Source organism: Nilaparvata lugens, chromosome 4, assembly GCF_014356525.2.
Source record: "Nilaparvata lugens isolate BPH chromosome 4, ASM1435652v1, whole genome shotgun sequence".
Lineage (NCBI taxonomy): Eukaryota > Metazoa > Arthropoda > Insecta > Hemiptera > Delphacidae > Nilaparvata > Nilaparvata lugens.
In genome coordinates this window covers 23,560,130-23,581,129 of record NC_052507.1, presented here as the reverse complement: position 1 = coordinate 23,581,129, position 21,000 = coordinate 23,560,130, and the positions used below count along the sequence as shown (strand labels likewise).

General features: G+C 37.4%; 1 protein-coding gene across 1 annotated transcript in view; it reads left to right on the top strand.

Moving 5' to 3' along the window:
- The window catches only part of LOC111047209 (protein O-mannosyl-transferase 2), a 41,774-nt gene that overhangs the window by 6,386 nt on the left and 14,388 nt on the right, over positions 1–21,000 (top strand). The window contains exons 4-16 of the mRNA XM_022332901.2: positions 1,150–1,254; positions 1,776–1,884; positions 2,061–2,169; positions 5,041–5,200; positions 6,015–6,121; positions 8,523–8,605; positions 9,896–10,005; positions 10,208–10,417; positions 11,327–11,478; positions 11,987–12,075; positions 12,409–12,557; positions 13,244–13,400; positions 15,357–15,497. Coding sequence (XP_022188593.2) covers positions 1,150–1,254; positions 1,776–1,884; positions 2,061–2,169; positions 5,041–5,200; positions 6,015–6,121; positions 8,523–8,605; positions 9,896–10,005; positions 10,208–10,417; positions 11,327–11,478; positions 11,987–12,075; positions 12,409–12,557; positions 13,244–13,400; positions 15,357–15,497 — 1,681 coding nt within the window. The remainder of the gene's footprint in view (positions 1–1,149; positions 1,255–1,775; positions 1,885–2,060; positions 2,170–5,040; positions 5,201–6,014; positions 6,122–8,522; positions 8,606–9,895; positions 10,006–10,207; positions 10,418–11,326; positions 11,479–11,986; positions 12,076–12,408; positions 12,558–13,243; positions 13,401–15,356; positions 15,498–21,000) is intronic.

The following is a 21,000-nucleotide window of genomic DNA, read 5'->3' as shown; positions in this document are numbered from 1 at the left end:
TTCAGCCATCACTTTACCCATAATCATTTAATCAACCATTTCTCATATTCAATGGTAACTGTAGGAAAAGTTTAATGTGAAATATGTGAGCAAAGTTCCTCTGCTGCACTCAAGAAGCCATTCCGCCCTTGCCTACGGCTCGGGCGTAAACGTTTCTTTCGGTGCAGCAAACTGTCACTTTGCGCACTAGTTGCACAAATAACTATTTCAATTTAATGACCATGAATATGAAGTAAAGTGATTGCCATTCACTTTACAGTAGGTGAATTTCATAAATCTCCTCCATTTGAATCTATGTTATTCTCAAAATTAATTTTATTGAATACTACCGTACTCATTATGCTGCTAAAAATGTCATGGGAAGCTTGAGAATTGCATTCCTCCAATAGAGAACATTTAGCAGATGTAATCAAAACGTAATTCATCACCTATTTTACAGTAAATGGCAACATTTTCAATTCATGTTTATGACAATCGTGTTGAAAAATAATATTCATTTATAGAGTTAGTCACCTATTGAAATATTTTTCTACCGTAACTATTTATTGATGACTTTCTAATAGTATGCACCACATCTATTATTATTATTTCATTATTATTTAGTAATGTTTCACTAAAAGACCATGGGGAAGTTGAGAATAGATTCCAAAGAGGACTCTTACAAATGTTATATTCAACAGTAAATGGTAACTTTTTCACTTCATTTCATGACCATTGAATTAGAAAATAAATTTGTTTATCGAATTAGTCACCTATTGGAACCGTCCTATGTTGCTAAATAACCTTTTATTTTTGGCTATTTTATGCTCAGTACCATGGCCGTATGTTCGACTTCTGCTTTTCCGTCTATCAGCCCAGTATTTAATATTACATAATTCTTTCTAAAAATATTTACATAAAACCTTTAAAAATTAGAACCTAATTTGTTTATCGAAACACAAGGTTTGGTTATGTTATGAGCTCGGCCTACGGCCTCGGACTTGAAAACCGATTTCGAGCCAGAAAAGTCTCATTTTCGGCCCTAGGTGCGAAATATACTATTCTTTCACGGAGTTATTGGTGGAGCTTATTTCTTCCTATTTTCATGGACATTAACATTTAAAGTATATACAAAAAGTATAACCTGTGTTCATTACAATGTTTTTTCAGATGTTAATTGCACTGTCCGGCTACACATCTGGCTATGATGGGAGTTTTCCCTTTGAAAAACCCGGCGATAAGTACGAAAACGTGAACTACGTTGGAATGAGATTGGTCAGTTATGATTACGATTAGTCACTGATCCATTTTGCATAGAATAGATTTGATAAAAGATGTATCACTGATATTACATGAAAGAAAGTTACGGTGGAACGAATAATTTTTTTTCAGTTCCAAAAGCCATCACTTTATTTTATTTTGATTATGTTATTTTATCCATTTTACCATTGGATAAGATAGCAGTAGATAGAGTTAATTACTCTGAACTAAATCTTATTCATTCAGCCTTGAAATGAAGAAATTCCACAACTCTGTGTCGAGTATAAATTTCATGAATTTAGATAGATATGATCGCATGAAAGGATAGTTCTCAAGTCTTATTAATCATTCTCGAAAAATGCAATCGACTCTAAAATTCACATCTCTCTATAGAATTTTACAATTCGGAATTCATAGAATATCAAATGACATTGTAGCGTTCTTTTTAGAAATTAACATTTTCGAAATTGTTTTCAAAAATGCTCTCAGGTGTGTCAATTTATCTACCCAATACACAGTTTCCTCTATTTTCACAGTTTTGTACATTGTTGGGCGCGTGCATTCCACCAATGGCCTTCCTCACTGTCTGGGAAATGACGTATTCCCTGCAGGCAGCAGTACTGTCTTCACTTTTCATTCTTTGTGGTAAGTGCTTTGCCTGATTTTCTACTTCTCCATTTCAAAATATTTCTGACTAAATCAAACATATCTCAGTCAGTTTATTATCACATTTTTCAAAATGTCAACTTTGCTCTCACTATCACACTTGATCAACTCTCCACTTCTAAATGTAATGTAAAAATGGTTCATATTTCTTTCAGATGTCGGAATATTGACCTTGACGCAGTACATTCTACTTGACCCGATTCTTCTGTTTTTCGTGATGGGAACAAATTTGGGAGTGGTCAAAGTCCACGCTTGCCGAAATGAGTAAGTTGGTTATAAACTTTGTATCCTAGAATTTATAGAAATTCAATTTGTATATAACATATTTTACATATTTTTATTTATTTAGTTATGTACTATTATTACACTTATATAAGAAGGCACAACACGCTTATTTTTCATATAAAATAATTAGAACAACATTTTGAGCGGACTTATTATGATTTATACAGTTCCAAGTAGCAAAATACTGATCTAATACTACTTTCAATTTTGCAGAGTATAATGCCAGCACAAGTCAAGGCTGGTGTGGGTGATAATATTCCAGAATTTCACTGGTTTCCAGTTCATAAATCTAAAATCAATCACTTTAATTTATTATCAAGAATAGATGCTAGTCTTTGTTTTACAGTTTAAAACAATTGTAAAGATGAGTAGGATTCTAGTTGAATATAAGATTCCTTTAATTTTGACGTATATAATATTGAATCAGTTTGTTATCACTATAATGATGACTTATAAACAATAATGTATAATGCATACTGTATATGCATGTGGAAAAATAAAATACCTCAAAGAATGATTTTTTATTCATAAATTCAGTTACAATCATCATCTGTCTGGTTTTATCACAAATATTGCATGCAATATGTTATTGGACTTTTAAAATACAGTGATTATAAAAGGACTTTACAACTTTGAAAGCACGTAAATATTTTATTGAAATTACTTACAGAATTGAGAAAATTTGTCATTTTGTTTCAAAACACTTCAAGCTTAAGGTGTTGGTGTTATTTTGTTCGATGTGACAGCCGTTGGTAATGCGACATCACCGATAATCTATTTCTTGCCACATTCGTACCAGCATACAGTAGCGACTCGTGATCTTTCAGCTTGGGGGTTCAATCTCATGATAATTTTAAGGAATTACCTACCCCTCAAAGATTAAGCATATTTTCTACAAATATAGATTTTTTTGTCCTGTTCATATTTTTCTTGTTTGATTTTTACTTCGGGAGTTGGTCTACCATCATGTTTTATTTTACACTTATCCTCAATATTAATAATGTTTGTATTTAACAAATACTGAACCTTCATATTTCTTCATCAAAATGCTGTTACGGTACCTAACACAATAAATTATATTCACACTCTCACTAAAATAAAATGGACACACTAGAAATACTCACGAATACACGAAACACACTAGAAATTACTATATTCATCTACACACAAAAACAATTTACATAACGAAAAATGCAGTGAAATCTATCACAACTGTATACAGTATATACCCAAAACCATATCGTATAACCTCAAAACTGTCACGCTTAGGCTTCTCCTTGTTTGCCGATTTTTTACTGTTTACTGCCACCAAATTTGATTTATTGGTTATAAGCAAGTTCAAGATGGCACTCGATTCATTCCGAGGTTTACCGAATGCTTCACTTGCCTCGGCTAGGTTCGGCTACTCTCGGATGAACTCGTGCAAACTTGGTTCAGACAGGATTGTGAACCAGATTCGTGCTAGCGAACCGATTCCCCTCCTCCGTTCTACTACCTTACCCAGCCCTGTTTTTGGATTCACATTGGGGAATGAACACTGCCTTCCACCACCACCCATCTCGTCATGCCATTCGGTGCTGTTTCAAACAAGCCACTCCGGGCTCTCAGGCACCGGCAGCAAAACATCGACGTTAAGTTTACGTAGATGAAAAATGTTGTGATGTAATTTCATGAGTATAAAATAGAAATATAATTATTTGAGTTGCAAATTCATCATTGTATAGGAAGTTGATTCAATTCTGGGGGTTCAATGAACCATTGAACACATAGGACGAGCCGCCACTGCCAGCATATCAGGCGTAACTTGTGCAACCGCAGCGTACCGAATGTGATCCGATTTCAGAGGTCATTAAGAGTGAAAGTAAAAGGGCACTTGTTCATCTTGTTCAGCATGACGGTGCATCACCTCATTTCCAAGGAGAAGTTTGGGATTTTCTAGACATTCACTTTCAACTTTGCTGGATTGGCCGTGCAGGGCCAATTGCATGGCCACCTCGCTCACCGGATTTAACACCGATGCATTTCTTCCTGTGGGGTTTTATTAAGGATATGATTCATGTTCCGCCTCTACCAGAAAATTTTAATGACCTTCGAAATCGGATCACATTTGGATCGCTGCGGTTGCACAAGCTACGCTTGATATGCTGGTACGAGTGTGGCAAGAAATCGATTATCGGTGGTATGTATGTCACAGCGAAATATATTAGGCTATAAGGGAAGGAAATATTGTAAGATTTATTAAGGTAAGAAGGATGGAATGGCTTGGACATGTGGTGAGAATGAATATGGAAAGGACACAACTTAGACTGCTGGATGGACGAATGATGGGGACGAGAAAGAGAGGAAGACCGAGAACGATATGGATAAATGATGTGATAGGTGATCTGCGTGTGCTGGGCGTATCCAACAACTGGCGACAAAGATCCCTGAGAAGAGACGATTGGAGGCATTGTGTTGAGGAGGCCAAGGTCTACCCAGGACTGTAGAGCCAACTAAAGTAAAGTAAAAGCAAAGTATGTATGTCGCATTACCAACGGTTGTCACATCCAACCAAAATAACACCCACACCTTAAACTTGATGTGTTTTGTAACAAAATGACACCTTTCTCAATTCTGTTTGTAATTTCAATAAATATTCATGTGCTTTCAAAGTTGTAAAGTCCTTTTATAATCACCCTATATTATTGAATTTCACAGCGTATATGAAGGGTCAGAAGATAAAAGGCTCCGTGACAAGCCTATAAGTCTATAGTTCACCCTCAATTCATTGTAAAAAAATTATTCTGTCATCTATTTTATTTATTCTAATTCATATTGCAGTAATTGTCTAATTTGACGTTATAATTTCAGACCTTTCTCTGGGAAATGGTGGATATGGCTAGTCATCACTGGTGTGATGCTCTCGTGTGCGGTGAGCGTCAAGTTTGTGGGCTTATTTGTTGTCCTACTGGCTGGATTCAGAACTCTAGAAGAGCTGTGGGATATTCTAGGAGATCTCTCAAAACCTGTCGTAAGATTGTCTTTTTTCTTTAGGGCTACTTTTAATATAAATCTGAGTACCCTTTTTAAAATTATTTCAGACTTGATAATGACATTATATAGCCGGAACATGTTGTGACGAAATAATTTTAAAAAGGGTACTCAGATTTATATTTTTATTTATACTGTCGTAAGATTTATGTAATCAATATCTATACAGTGTTATTTTTATAAAGACATTCAATTCCTAAGTTATTGTCCGTTCCTTCCGTTGGCCACCGTCCCTAGAAACTCTAGGAACTATGCTGTCTCCGTGAACATTTGCTGGTATTGTCAACTATCAAAGAATGTAGATTTTATCATTTACCTTACTGGTTCGGATCAAAGCAATCACTCTCTACAGCATTAATTGCTGTTTGAATGCTTGAGGAAAGAAGTTTCTCCTTGATTATTTTAAGGTTTTGACAAATGTAGCTTCAAGCTACGAAAATAAATACTTTTTAAAGAAGAATTTCAGATGAACCATGTACAATTATTTTGAACTTCATCATGCTATTTTATTGGATAACAGAGTTTTGAATGATAGATCAAATTAAATTTGCGATCGATAGTTTGATGTTACAATCTAACCCACTTATTTTCAATATGAATAATATTTATTATTATTATCATTATTAATAGTATCTATATAATTAAATTAAATCTATTTTGAACATTTTGATTTTATCGTGTAGAAATACTTTTATAATGTTTGGAATATTTTTCATTACGAATCTATGAATATCTTACCGTAAATTAACAATAATTTATGTTTTAAATGTTTTTTGGTACTTTTATTATTACAGATCTATACCGTTTACCATTTTGCAGCCAGAGCGCTTTGCTTGATAGTATTGCCAGCTATTTTATACACAGCATTTTTCTACATTCATCTCAAAGTCTTGAGCAAAAGGTGAGTTAGTTCAATTACCACAATTAATTTTCTTGCTATTATTTTCTAGATATATATCCCAACTAGGTCTTAAGTAGGTACCATTAGATAAAATTACTGGCTAACACATAACTTCACTTGACAAAGACTGTCGTCTTTTGTAACAAGCAAAATTGGTTATTTAGTTTTTTTGATGAGGGTGGTGAGGGTAAGCATGAGCTCCAAGCTCGTGCGTGGTTAATAAGGTGGATGATAATCCTATTATATTAAGCGAGCAATCTCTGTATTTATATATCTTGTTATTTTTATATCTGGTTATTTATGTTTTACGGATCTCGAAAACGGCTCTAACGATTTTCACGAAATTTGGAACATAGTAGGTTTATGATATAAAGATTCGATTGCACTAGGTCTCATTCTTTGGAAAACTCGCTGAACGACATTAAAAAGATAATTCATCCTTGTAAAACAGATAATAATTTCGTCGTCTCTCGATAACAGAAGATGCGTATGCCTGTGTGGGAGAGACGGAATTATTTCCAGCTGTGTAATCATAATCAATCAGCGAGAAATTTTATCTTGCTAGATAATTTAATCGATTTGATCAACATAATCTGATTTGTTAACATGACATGATAATCCTCCTAAACTAGAGTATATAATAATTTTCAAAGTTGATCATTATTTGACAATTTCAAGTAATTAGTGAGTGTTATTTTGTTATCCAATTTGGTTTGTATTTAATCTAAATTATTTTTTTTTTGTTTTCAAATGTTTAAACAGAAAATTGAACCTGAATTCAAGTGTATGGAACATAACCTACTTTCTGGACTATTTATAGTGTATAAATCAAAATTCGGACAAGAAACAGTTTTGGGCTTTGCCTGTTAGTACTTCCCCAAATCATTTTAAAGAATTGTGTTCGGTTTAACAAAAGTCAATAAATAAATAACGAGCGAAGCTCGGTGCCCCGATATTGAGAGATGATTGGACCTATAATGAGGTCCACGTTATAATGGCAGTGAAGAAAGATAGGAGAAAAACGTTGCCAAGTCTCTCTATTTTGCCACTGACTGTACACAGCGGTTACTCAATCCATCCCATTAAATTTAATCCGATAATAACTATCATTTCCTTGATAAAATAATCAATTTAATGTCAAATTGATCAAAAAAAATATATTTTTTCATAATTTGATTCGAAAATTTGCTTTCATGACTGAGATCAGATTTTTATTTTTATACAAACCTGTGATGCAACAATCTGAATTTCAAAACAACAGAAATTGAGTTATTTGGTAGGTATTCTATTCCAATCTCCTTTAAAAACAATAGAAAAATAGGAATCCTATTTAAAAATAAGTCAATTTTAATTGATTAATTCTGAAATAACTTTTCAATATTATTTATACCGGTACGAGTAGGTCTAACCTATACGGATAGGCTAACTTAAGCTAACTTAATGGATGAAGTCTAGGATGGTTAGTTATCAACCTTTAAAATGTTATTTCAGGTATTTTAATTTGTGTTTCTCATAGGGTAATGTTTAAAAATTATTTCATTGTTTCAAAAATACATTTTAAATCAATTATACGACTTGTGTACTCAAGTATTTTGATAGAATGAAGAAAAAAAAATGGCGGCTGAGAATATGGTTTGTTCAGTTTTGTACAGTCACTGTCAAAAGTAAAGTAAATATAAAATATTCTGGCAAATGGACAACATTGCAAAGCGAGAGAGAGATAGTGCTATCTGTTTTGTTGTATGATAGAAAAGGACAGCAACAGTATTGTCAATCGTACACTGCCATTATAATGTGGACCTCACTATACAGTTTTAGGTGGGTTCCGAACCACCGGGAAGCGATTTTACAACTCATATTCAGAGGAGTTGGCTCAAGTGATCACCCTTCCAACGGGAGTACCAGACGCATGATTCTCAACTTATCTAAGCGATAGCATACCAGCGCAAACACTGAGACCAACCTTTACCTAAACCGAATTTATAATCAACAGTGTTTATCTATCATTTAGAATAATTTTAATTTTTTCAAGTTTTGCCATTTGCTTGTTCTCTGTATTTAGCAGTGTATTTTCACGCAGAGTTTCTGTTCCCTTGTGTCAGTTTTTCTACCCATTCTTCTTAATGATGAATATTTTTCTTCGTTTCGATATTCTCCAAATGAAATTTGAAAGTGGATAATAATCTCTGCCCCGGTTGCAAGAAAGCCGGTTAAATTTTAACCGTGATTAATTCCACTAGAACCAATCAGAGAAGGCGTTTTTAAAAAGACGGCTTCTCTGATTGATTTCCTATAAAAATTTAACAGGCTTTTGTGCAACCGGCACTTTATGTTTTACCCCTGTTATTTGTATTTATATTTTTTCTTACATGATGCATTTTCCTAACTTTTATTTTTCCAGTGGTAATGGAGATGGGTTCTATAGTTCAGCATTCCAGTCACAGCTCGAAGGAAATTCATTGCATAATGCTAGTTTACCAAAAGGTTTGTAACCCAGCTTTTCTTTCAAATTACAGTATTCAACACAATCACTCCTGGAAACTGAGCCATCGTCTATCATTAATAGTTGAGTTTATCGATATTCTTTCAAGTAACATAGGCCTATTTATTGAAAGATTTTTTCGATAACTGCGCGTAAAGAAAGAATTTACACACTCAATTCTCCTCGTAAAAGAGCTTATTTCTGAGGAGAATCTACTTTTTTCGCTCACCAACTATCCGCGCATGCGCAGTAGATTTTACTTTACACCCCCAAATCATTCGCGCATGCGCAGAAGAGTTTCTTTACGCTCCCTAATCAGCTTGTAATCAGCTAATCAGATTGTAAGCAGCTCGCCAAAAAGTCAGATCCTAAACTAAAAAGTCGGTAATTGTAACTCCGCCGATTTAAGTAATTTAGCAGGTTTGGGCAGTTGTAGAAAAAAAGTTGTATGTAATTCGCGCGTAATGCTTCTTTATCGCTCTTGCAAAATTATCACGCTCCACTTCGCGTCGCGTGATAACTGTTTTGCGCGAGCGATAAAGTCGCGCATTACGCTCTTAATACATAAATAGCTATTCTGATCTGTCTTAATCTATATAATCGAAAATAACACCTGCAGGACCGAGTTAGAGGAATATTACTTATCACAATCATTTTCTTACTATTCTGTTAGGCATCATCATCAGATCATTGAAGACCATTTTTTGCGTTTGAAAGTTTGCATTCTTGTATGAAATATCGAGTAACCTAAATAAATGAAGAATTTGTTGCTCTTAGTTTTTTGTGTGTGTTTTCCAAATCGTTTTAATCACACAAGTCATTAATTTCTAGATGAATGAGAGGAATTGAATGTCAACTTCACTTTAATAAAACTTACTTTTATTCAATCTATTTTAGAATATAATGGAATGACTTCATTCTTAATGCAAAATTATAAATAGTCAAACAATTTCTATGTATATTAATTGACATCACTGTAGTAAAACTATTTAAGAATAAGAAATCTAGAATTAGAAAGGATATGAAAATGAAAATTCGGTGATTTTTACATAAAACAGCGAAAGTAAGTCCTTACATTACACCCGGTTGCACAAATGTCTTTTAAATTTTAATCCCCATTAAATGGCACGAGAACCAATCAGAGAAGTCTTTAAAAAAACTTCTCTGATTGGTTCTCGTGGAATTTAATCCCGATTAAAATTTGTGCAACCGGGCCATAATCATAGGTTTAGGTAGTATTGATCCGATATTACTCAAGTACCTTCATTATAAAATCAATATTCATGTTGCAGACGTGGCGTACGGGGCTATTGTTACTTTGAAGAATCATAGAACAGGTGGCGGATACCTGCATTCGCACTGGCATTTGTACCCTGAAGGAGTGGGAGCCCGTCAGCAACAGGTAAGGTTTTTCAGATTTTCATGTCAAATTTCCCAAAAATATCACCTTCATCAAGAAAACCGTCATGATACGTTTACAGACATCTTTCCTCCACATTCAATGCAGGAAAATCATTTCATAAATCATACTCATTGGCATTTTGATGATTTTTGACAAATATTTTTTTTATTATTTGTGAGGAATATTTTGCTGTGGTTTCCAGATTACGACCTACACTCATAAAGATGAGAACAACAAGTTTTTGATCAAGTACTACGACAAGGAGATGGATGTGAATGACACTGAGGTGACACTGCTGAGGCACGGAGCCTTGGTCAGGCTGGAGCATGTCACAACCCACCGCAACCTACACTCGCACAGAGAGCCTGCTCCCATCAGCAAAAAACACTATCAAGTTACTGGTTATGGTGAGGTATGTGTACCGATTTTAATATGAATTTTACTTGAGCTACATCTTGAAGAAAGTAATTTTGAACATTAAGGGCCGGTTTCCGAGCTCGGTATTTAGCTAAGTTCTAGACTCTAAACAGCTGGCGTCAGAAAATTGGCTTTCCGAAATGGGACGTATTCGTCCCATTAAATTTCGAAAAACTATAAAATTTAACACAAAATAAAATGAAGAGAAAATAGTGTAAAGTTTTAGCTATTTTGAATTATTAAGGAATGTTTCATTTCGCCAAGGAAAAACGTTTCCACTTATAGAAATGAGAAAATAAAAATTATCATAGAAACTACGACTACGTTTCGGAAAGCCAATTTTCAAACTCCAGCTGTTTTAAGTCTAGAACTTAGTTAAATCCCGAGCTCGGAAACCGGCCTTTAATGTTAGCTACTCATTAAGAAGATCAATATTTCAATGGCTTGCGTCAAATACAGTTCTGAATAATGTCAGGTCTGTAAAATATTACTTTCTTAACGTGCAAATAAGATATGAGTTTTAAAAAATTCTAAGGAATGATAGGTTCATAGTCCCAAGGAATAAAATTTCATATTTGCTCTAAATATCACAAAAAACTTGAGTGCTGTCCTTTCATTTTACGCAAATGTGTAAAATTTGATTAAGTTCCCATCAAATTTAGTTTGGATCATTTACCAGATTGCTAATACCTCTCGGATCTCGAGAGATAGCTATTTATAGTCTATTAAAAGTATTTTCAATTGGCTACTAAGTATATAGTCTGAGTAGAGATTTCAAATCTCTCTGACGTTGAACTCATTAAGATTCACTTGAGATGCTCTTATTTATTGACTCGTCTTTGCTGAATTCAGTGCATTGGTTCAATATTACATTGCTGATAGTTGTTTCTTATTTTATTTTCAGAATGGCATTGGTGATGCTAATGATGTCTGGAAAGTTCAGATAATTGGCGGCCAGGAAGGAGATGTAGTTCACACGGTTACAAGCAAACTGAAGTTTATTCATGCCTTGCAACATTGCATCCTCACAACAAGTAACAAGCAGCTTCCCAAATGGTAGCTATCACACACATTCAGTCTTCTATACTATCTACTTCTACTCAGTTCTTGAATTAAAGTAGCCCTACTGGTCTACTTACTTTCAATAATTAGAGAAAGAATTTTTCAATACTATGTAGAAGTAGAATACTAGTTTTCAATAATATACCGAAATATAATGACTTATTATTTATAGAATTCTTATAGTTCAATATTAGTACAATTTGATGTTACAAAATGTCTTCACATTTAATCGATTGACATTGTGATAATTTATATGAGACTACTCAACTTCCGCTCAATTAAACTTAAATGAATATTTATTTTAATATACTTGAATTATAATTCACTGCTAAATATTTGTAATTTGAATATTGCTATTCTAAAACGTTGTTCTTTGTAGATTTTGCAATATCTTTAAAGTTTCTCCAATAGTGAACGCTCTCAATATCATGTAAGAGATACTTCTCTTCATTGAAATATGAAATGTGGATATTGTAATGAAATTATATTGATGTCTTTCTAGGGCTTATGAGCAGCAAGAGGTTTCATGCAATCCGAATCTGAGGGATAAAAATGCAATCTGGAATGTTGAAGATAATGTTTTTGACAAATGTAAGTTGATTCATCCATTCACTATAATTATCAAGTATACAAATTGAAGATATTATCTCATGAATTTCACTGTTTTTATATGGATTCCATTGATTTTTATAAGTGTATCTCAACATCACTTATTCTAGCTTCGATACATGTAATAAGTACAGTAAAATTAACATGTAAAATGAAGTATTATTGTTTGTGATGCAAATATTATTTCTAGGTATTCCACTGATACTTTTATCTTCCGATTATTACTAATATACGATTCCTATTGTTAAAATGCATTTATATTTGAGCCAAATTATCAATAATTATAATATTGTTTTTTAATATATTTATTTGCAGTGCCGATTGTGAGCTTCGACGTGTATGCACCAGGATTCATAGAACGCTTCATTGAATCTCACGCAGTGATGTTTCAAGGCAACGCAGGCCTCAAACCCAAAGAAGGAGAGGTCACTTCAAGGCCCTGGCAATGGCCAATCAATTTCCGAGTAAATACCAAAAGATAATATCATATTGTTCAATCAAATGAAAACTTGGAATTAAGAAAGTTGGAGTAGAATATCAAGTAATAGAAAATGTTTGTGTATTTTCCAAGGCTATTCGATATTTTTTGAATGAATGAACTAGTAGATGTGTACGAAAAGAAAACTGAAAGTGTACTGAAGTTGATTAATTATGTAATTGTGGCAGAATTATATTAAAGAATGATAATAACTGCGGCTGCCTGATGCATTCTATTTCATCATTTTTCATCAGAATACACATCATTCAATTAATATATGTTTCATAAATAAAGTGACCTCCGTTATTCTGAATGCATATGTTCAGACGTCTTTTCATCGATTGTCGAACCCGTTCAAATATTCCAGGAATCTGCTTTATCATTTCTATTCCGTTCAAAATCCTTAATCGGAGTTCTTCAATGGTATCAATCGGAGTATTATATACTAAGGTTTTCAAGTGTCCACGAAGATAAAAATCTATTAAAGAGTAATTGATTGTAAAATTGTTCACTGTACTACTAGAAGATAAAAATGTATTCACTCAAGTACTAAGATGAGATAAACCAACTTACTGATATTATCTAATTCATGTATTTATTTTTTATTTGGGTATGTTTCAAATATTTCTACCTTCTTCAAGGACTAATATAACGAGTCTTTCTTATTTCCAGGGACAATTCTTTTCCGGTAATCCGTTCCGCATTTATTTGCTTGGAAATCCAGTAATTTGGTGGGCGAACTTGATACTCCTGTTGGTGTTCATTGTGACATTTCTGTTCACTGCAGTTCGAGAGCAACGAGGATATATGGATCCTGAACCTTTCAATGGTGAGCAAATAAATTTTACTGTCAATTTCTAGAGGAAAATTATGAATATATAATATCATAAGTATTACATTAACATTAAATAATTTATTTTCATAATAGCGCATTCAGAAAAATTATTCCAGTTTTAATTGCAGTATTTGTACTATATTGTTCAGGAGAAGAATGTTTATTGTTTTAACTCGAATATTGTTGTTCATTGATTGACATTTCTTTACAGTTTCACAAAATGTAGACTATTGTACCATTATATTATATTCCAAGTATTAATGAAACTGAATGGAAAAGACAGTTTAGTATTTCTAAATCAATTATATTTTCCAAGTAACGCATGCCTCTGGTTGGTGAGCATAATAATATTCTCTTTGTACCCAATACTTCAAGAATTACCTGCAAGAATCGAAGCACTCATTGACATTGGAATTGTGGAGGCCAACATCATACCTCTAAGGTCCAGGTTGTTGCTTTATTTGAGAATATGTTCTTGTCAAGTGGAATTGAGGAGTTGTTTGTTCAAATTATAATTTCAGGTGGTCCATTGTCTTGAATTGATATTCTAGCATGCAGGTTTTGTATCACATTTTTCACTTTGCTTTTTGATAATGCGTTTTGTCAATAAACTCCTCTGATATTTGCAATCAGAGAAATTATATATGAGTTTTGCTTGGAGAGCAACCCTTTCAATCATTCTTTATTTCTAAAACAACACGCATTACCACCTCCAGAACCGAAACCCTTATTTCATACTCATACCTTCATACTCATTGGCTGATGCTCATTTTCCACATTCATAACCTTGTTCACCGCCATCATCTTCATCTTTATATATAAAAGCGAAATGGCACTCACTCACTGACTGACTGACTGACTGATTGACTCACTCACTCACTCACTCGCATAACTAAAAATCTACCGGACCAAAAACGTTCAAATTTGGTAGGTATGTTCAGTTGACCCTTTAGAGGCGCACTAAGAAATCTTTTGGCAATATTTCAACTCTAAGGGTTGTTTTTAAGGGTTTAAAGTTCGTCTTTTAGCATGTATATTCTTCTTCTCCCAATCTCTTAATTATAAAATTGAAATTTCCATATCATATGTTACTATAGAACTATAGAACTATAAATCTAGATAGAGTACCTCTTCGAAACAGTTGTTAACAACTGGCAACTAAATTAATAATTTTGTCAGGCTGGCATTAAGTTGAGTTGACTTTGTTAGGTTGGCACCAAGTTGAAGATTTAAATGCATTTATCGCGGAAAATTGATTGGGCACTGCTACTTCAATCCTGGGAATATTATATTACTAGCCGTCAGGCTCGCTTCGCCCGCCATATCCGTTTAGCCAGACGTTTAGTCTGGACCCCCGACTGGATTGTCCTAACATATGATAAAAATGCTCAAATGAAAAATGCAGGCGAGCGAAGCGAGCCTTCTAATCTCATTCTTGGACGATCCAGTCGGGGGTCCAGGGGGCGGAGCCCTCTGGCTAGACGGATATGGCGAGCGAAGCGAGCCTGACGGCTAGTAATATTATAAGCAGATATTCATTTATTTCCACATTCATATTTGTAAGCTTATGCTCATTGATTGAAGAATATGCCAACAAATGATTTAGAATGTACTCAATAATAATAATAATAATTTTAGTTTTCAGTCTAGCATTCATTAAATCTCACCAAAAACAAAATCTTACTAAAAATCAAAACCACAACTAGGTAACTAACTAATCTTCATGGAAAAATATCCTGCTAAGAATCTAGATTGTTTCCAGTCTAAAGGTTTCCTAATTTGTAATGCATCCTTGCTTCATTTCTAGAGCTTATTGTCTATCAAATTTACCATAAAAATTTCATTTTTGTACGTCTTGTTTCTGTGATATTCAAAAGTGGCATGTTTTATTAATGAAAATAAATTTATTTTAACCTATTATTCTCAATAATAATCTTTTTATGTTTTTAGATTTGAAAAGGAGACTAATCCACAGCTGTGGATGGCTGTTTGTTGGGTGGGTTCTACATTATCTACCATTTTGGGCCATGGGCAGAGTTCTGTACTTCCATCATTACTTTCCAGCTCTACTGTACAGCTCCATGATTTCAGGTATTCATTTTCTACTGACATTCAAAATAAATTTTCACATCCCAATATGTCTTGGGTAGTTAGTTATCTTTATTGCAAAGAGTTGTGCAAAAATGTTTTATATAGGATGACTTGGTATAGGGTCGCAAAGCACCTTCCCTTTCACGAATTGTTCAATAAATATCATACTTTTTTAAAGCAATTTTCCATCTGTTCGGAACAATATTTCATCATTGAATAACCAATGCAAATTAACAATAATGCAATAATATTCTGTTATTAATTTAGAAAGAATCTTATTATAATAGTCAAATCCAAGATAGATATGATTTCATAATATATGAAAGATATGAGAGATATTTCCAAATAGAAAAAAATCTGGTGTGGCGCACCCACTCAACTTACCTTGCCGTTATGAAAATTGATCACCTGACGCTAGTGTTCCCGCGCTTCTATAGTCTACTATATTCAAAGATCCAAGCCAGCTGGTGACAGGGCAATAACGCTGGAGACACACGTTGTCTGCTATCTCTTCATAGTGAATGATTTAATAGAATTAACAGTTTGCAATTGAAATAATAACATTTTCTCGAATTTCGAGCTTATTTTCAATTTTAGGTGAGAATGTTACTAAACGTTAATTGTAGAAATTTTCATGTTCAATCTTTTTTTGTTTAAATTGTATCTGAAGCCTGATAATTGGGAATCTAGAATCGAACTTTGCATAGATGGGGTGGAGCTCCTGGAATTTTTACAGATATGAGACTTGTGGCAGTTGATAGAGCTTATCAATTTCAGGTATAAATTTGATCAAAATCGTTGGAGCCTTTTTCGATAAAATCGCGAAAAACACTGTTTTTGACAACATTTTCGCCATTTTAGCCGCCATCTTGAATCGCATTTGATCGAAATTGTTCGTGTCGGATCCTTATATTGTAAGGACCTTAAGTTCCAAATTTCAAGTCATTCCGTTAATTGGGAGATGAGATATCGTGTACACAGACACACTGCCGTGCTACCAATTTTTCCTTAAACGGTTGGAATAGCATATAACACCTATCACACTAAGGAAAGTTGTCGGCTCCAATAAAATAGATACTTGATAAACTGTGAATGGATCTATTGCCTATAAATGAGAAATCCAGTTTTCAGAGCAAATTAACTTATAATCTTCAGATGAAAATTTTGGCAAAAACACAGAAATATAAAACGAACAATAACTTACAAGCTTAATGATTTCAGAGTTATTACGAACTAAAAAATACTTATCTAGTTTACAGTTGAAACACAGTGGCTATTGGCTTTACTACACTAATAGCGAATTTTGCACAAAAATTTATATAAACTTCAATCTAAAACATTAATAAATTCATTTAAACAGACAATAACTCAGAGCACAAAATTATACAAGCAACAGCCAGCCATGTTTTTCAGAAGAAGGTCCAACCGGCAAAAGACACAATTTGCTAGTCACGAAAGACAACGCCCTGTTCAATATCGATCTTTACAGACACGTCAACACAAAATTATAACTTATAAATTTAGAATTCACATTCTACATCTGTTCTCAATAAAACTTTAATTTGAAAATGTTATTTTAAATTTTTATACATATATTCTATTCAAATAAACGATTATTTAATAATTTGTTAACCCTACCTCGGTGACATTATGGAACAATGCAACAAACATTTACGATAATAAATTCTCCGTCAAAAAATTTATCCGTCTATTGATAACTCTGACATTTACTATAAAGTTCCATAGATCTCGAATTGAAGATTCGATTTAAATGTGAGAAGAAAAATGTAATATACAAATACCCCCCTCTTGACATAAAAAAATTTTACTGTTTGAAAAATTTAAAGAAAAAATTTACTTTGACCCTAATGAAAATGTTGAAATTTAAATTCGAGAACAGTAACAATTTTTCTAGAAAAACATTACATGTCATCCAAAAATATTGAAAATTATTATAAAAATTCATCAATAGCGTTTGTTATATGTTTCCAAACAATATCTCAAAATATAGAATATCAATATTACTTTTGATTTAGCTTTATAATTTAAAGAAAAATATCTCAACAGAAAGTTTAATATGTAAAGAATAGTTTTTTGAAATTGCACACAAATTTAATAGATAGAAAAATTTAATTTTTATTGCATAAAAAAAAAATTTTAGTATGTTGTGTCACGATGTATATCGTAACTAGAGAAAGGCATTGAATTTAGGGCTCATTTATTCGACGCTCGGCTATCTATCATAGAATCTGAGGGGTCAACGTTCAAGCCAGCCACTGGCCTACCGCTCAGCGTTGCTGCGCATCCTCTCTCCCCTCCCTCTCGGTCACTGAGGGAGGCTCGAGAAAGGCCAGCAAGAGGCAGTCGGAGTTCGGAGAGCCAAGTCGAGCGGTCGAGAGAGGTGAGAAGGAAGCAGCGAGCAGCTAGCAACGTCACAGTACACCCGTACTACGTGACCTCCGATTTCTTCTGCGACCGGGAGTTGTGTCGAGGCTAAAGTTGATTAGCCTCTCACACAGTGAACTCCACTGCTCTACACTCGTCTGGGGCGAGTGTTAAACGACACTAACCTGTTTGGACGACGGGTTGCCAGTTTCGACCAACGACAACACGTCAGGTTTGGTCGAAACCTGACTCCCCATTGGTAGGCCACCAGTGGGGCATCGAGGCGAGATAGGACATCCAGGAAGGTCAGGAAAGACCTTCCCGCAACCGCGGACGATCCGGACCCCAGGAGGACAGCTAGTGCCCGGCCAGTAGGACTTAGGAGAGTCCAGAGTGCTGGCCGCCGCAGCGTGCTGGTCCAGTGCGGGATCGCAAGAGGACGTCTAGGAAGGCCAGGAAAAGCCTTTCCCGCAACTCCGCGGACGATCCGGACCCCAGGAGGACAGCTAGTGCCCGGCCAGTAGGACTTAGGAGAGTCCAGGGTGCTGGCCGCCGCAGCGTGCTGGTCCAGTGCGGGATCGCAAGAGGACGTCTAGGAAGGCCAGGAAAAGCCTTTCCCGCAACTCCGCGGACGATCCGGACCCCAGGAGGACAGCTAGTGCCCGGCCAGTAGGACTTAGGAGAGTCCAGGGTGCTGGCCGCCGCAGCGTGCTGGTCCAGTGCGGGATCGCAAGAGGACGTCTAGGAAGGCCAGGAAAAGCCTTTCCCGCAACTCCGCGGACGATCCGGACCCCAGGAGGACAGCTAGTGCCCGGCCAGTAGGACTTAGGAGAGTCCAGAGTGCTGGCCGCCGCAGCGTGCTGGTCCAGTGCGGGATCGCAAGAGGACGTCTAGGAAGGCCAGGAAAAGCCTTTCCCGCAACTCCGCGGACGATCCGGACCCCAGGAGGACAGCTAGTGCCCGGCCAGTAGGACTTAGGAGAGTCCAGAGTGCTGGCCGCCGCAGCGTGCTGGTCCAGTGCGGGATCGCAAGAGGACGTCTAGGAAGGCCAGGAAAAGCCTTTCCCGCAACTCCGCGGACGATCCGGACCCCAGGAGGACAGCTAGTGCCCGGCCAGTAGGACTTAGGAGAGTCCAGAGTGCTGGCCGCCGCAGCGTGCTGGTCCAGTGCGGGATCGCAAGAGGACGTCTAGGAAGGCCAGGAAAAGCCTTTCCCGCAACTCCGCGGACGATCCGGACCCCAGGAGGACAGCTAATGCCCGGCCAGTAGGACTTAGGGGAGTCCAGAGTGCTGGCCGCCGCAGCGTGCTGGTCCAGTGCGGGATCGCAGGAGGACGTCTAGGAAGGCCAGGAAAAGCCTTTCCCGCAACTCCGCGGCCGATCCGGAGCCCGGGAGGACAGCTAGTGCCCGGCCAGTAGGACTTAGGAAAGTCTAGAGTACTGACCGCCGCAGCGTACTCGTCTAGTGCGGGATCACAAGAGGACCTCTGGGAAGGCCAGGGAGAGCCTTTACCAGGGCCCCGCAACCAACCCGGACCCCGGGAAGACACCCGGTGCCCGAGGACTAGGACTTAGTCCCGACACGAAGCCTTCTCACGACTAACACTGCAAGGTTCCTGTTCCCTTCTTCCGCGACCAACCCTGTTTGGCAGTGCGAAAGCACGGCCCCTCTTTCCTAAAAGAGGGAAACATTCCTCCAAAGCACTCAAAGCCCTGTTTCAACCCCCAACCCGAGCGAGGGTGGTTGACGGACGCCCCACCGAGACTCCGTCCCCTGCCGCGGCCCTCCCCAGTCGCCGACTGAGTTTAGCCGGCCCAGAGCGACACTGGGAACTCTGATAGAGACAGGTGTGGCAAAAATCTACTCAGAAGATTGGCACACGAACGTGGGGCCCAAGGCAGGAGGAGAAAAACAGCAATGAGTGCAGAGGAGAAATGTAGTCGCGCCGGAGAGGACCAGGAGGCGCGAGAGGAAAACAGCGATCCAGGAGTGACCTGGATCTACAAACTCCACCGGAAAGAAGCAGTGGACCTGGCAGCAGCAGCAGGGTACCTACAACAGGTACGATGGCGGAGCTGAGGAAGGTTCTTGTGGACCATCACAGGAAGACGGCAGAGGAAGCCAACAACTGAACCAGGCTAGCAATGGAGCTAGCACAAGTTACCACGAGGCGGAAGGAGCAACGTCTCTGTGGCCTCCTGCAGAGGAGGATCATCAGGAGTCTTCCAGACTCGGGAAGCTGCCCGAGGAGGCCTCACCAGCCTCCGATGGCGAATCATGCCATTCATGGGTGTATCGATTGCGGAACAGAGACGCGGTCGAATTACTCCTAGACTCGGTGCCCACAGACGGCACCTGTTCCGAGTTGCGGAGGGCGTTAGCGGAGCAGCGGCAGCGATGCCTCACGATGCTACCGCTGCCTCCCGCTGAAGAGGCGGTGATACAGCCAGCGCACCGAGGTCAATGTCGGCGCATGTGGACGCTGGCCCACAGTATCACGCGAGACCTGCATTAGTGCGACCAGAGGAGTCGTCGGCGCACCAGTACAGGCCACGACAGGCACCGCACTCACCGGTCCGGGCTGCAGCCCACCATACACCATTTATGGACCCAGGGACGGTGTGCGATAAGGTGCGAGGATGGAGGTTGTCATATGATGGCAACGGAGACGCTCCTAGCTTCCTAGAGCGTCTCGAGGAGTTACAACAAGCCTACGGGCTGACAGGGGAGCAGTTGTTCCCGGCGCTACCAGAAATGCTAGCGGGAAGGTGTTCCTGTGGATGCGGAACCGAAGAGGGTTCTGGCGGCATTGGAACGACTCGTAATGGACTTTCGGTCCCGTTATTATCCAGCAACCTATGAGGAGGATCTGGATGCTCAAATCCTGGGTCGACGGCAGCGTGAAGGCGAGGCTATCGATGACTACGTAGAAGAACTTCAGACTCTCATGAGGAGAAGAGGAGATTGTTCAATCAAGTCACCAGCTGCAGAGGCTGTACAAGAATCTTCTACCCCGGTACAAGCTGTACATTAGGGAAGCAGAAATCTATACCGTGGACGATCTACTCAAGCTGGCCAGGCAGTATGAGAGGATAAAATCAGAGGAGAAGAGTGCTCA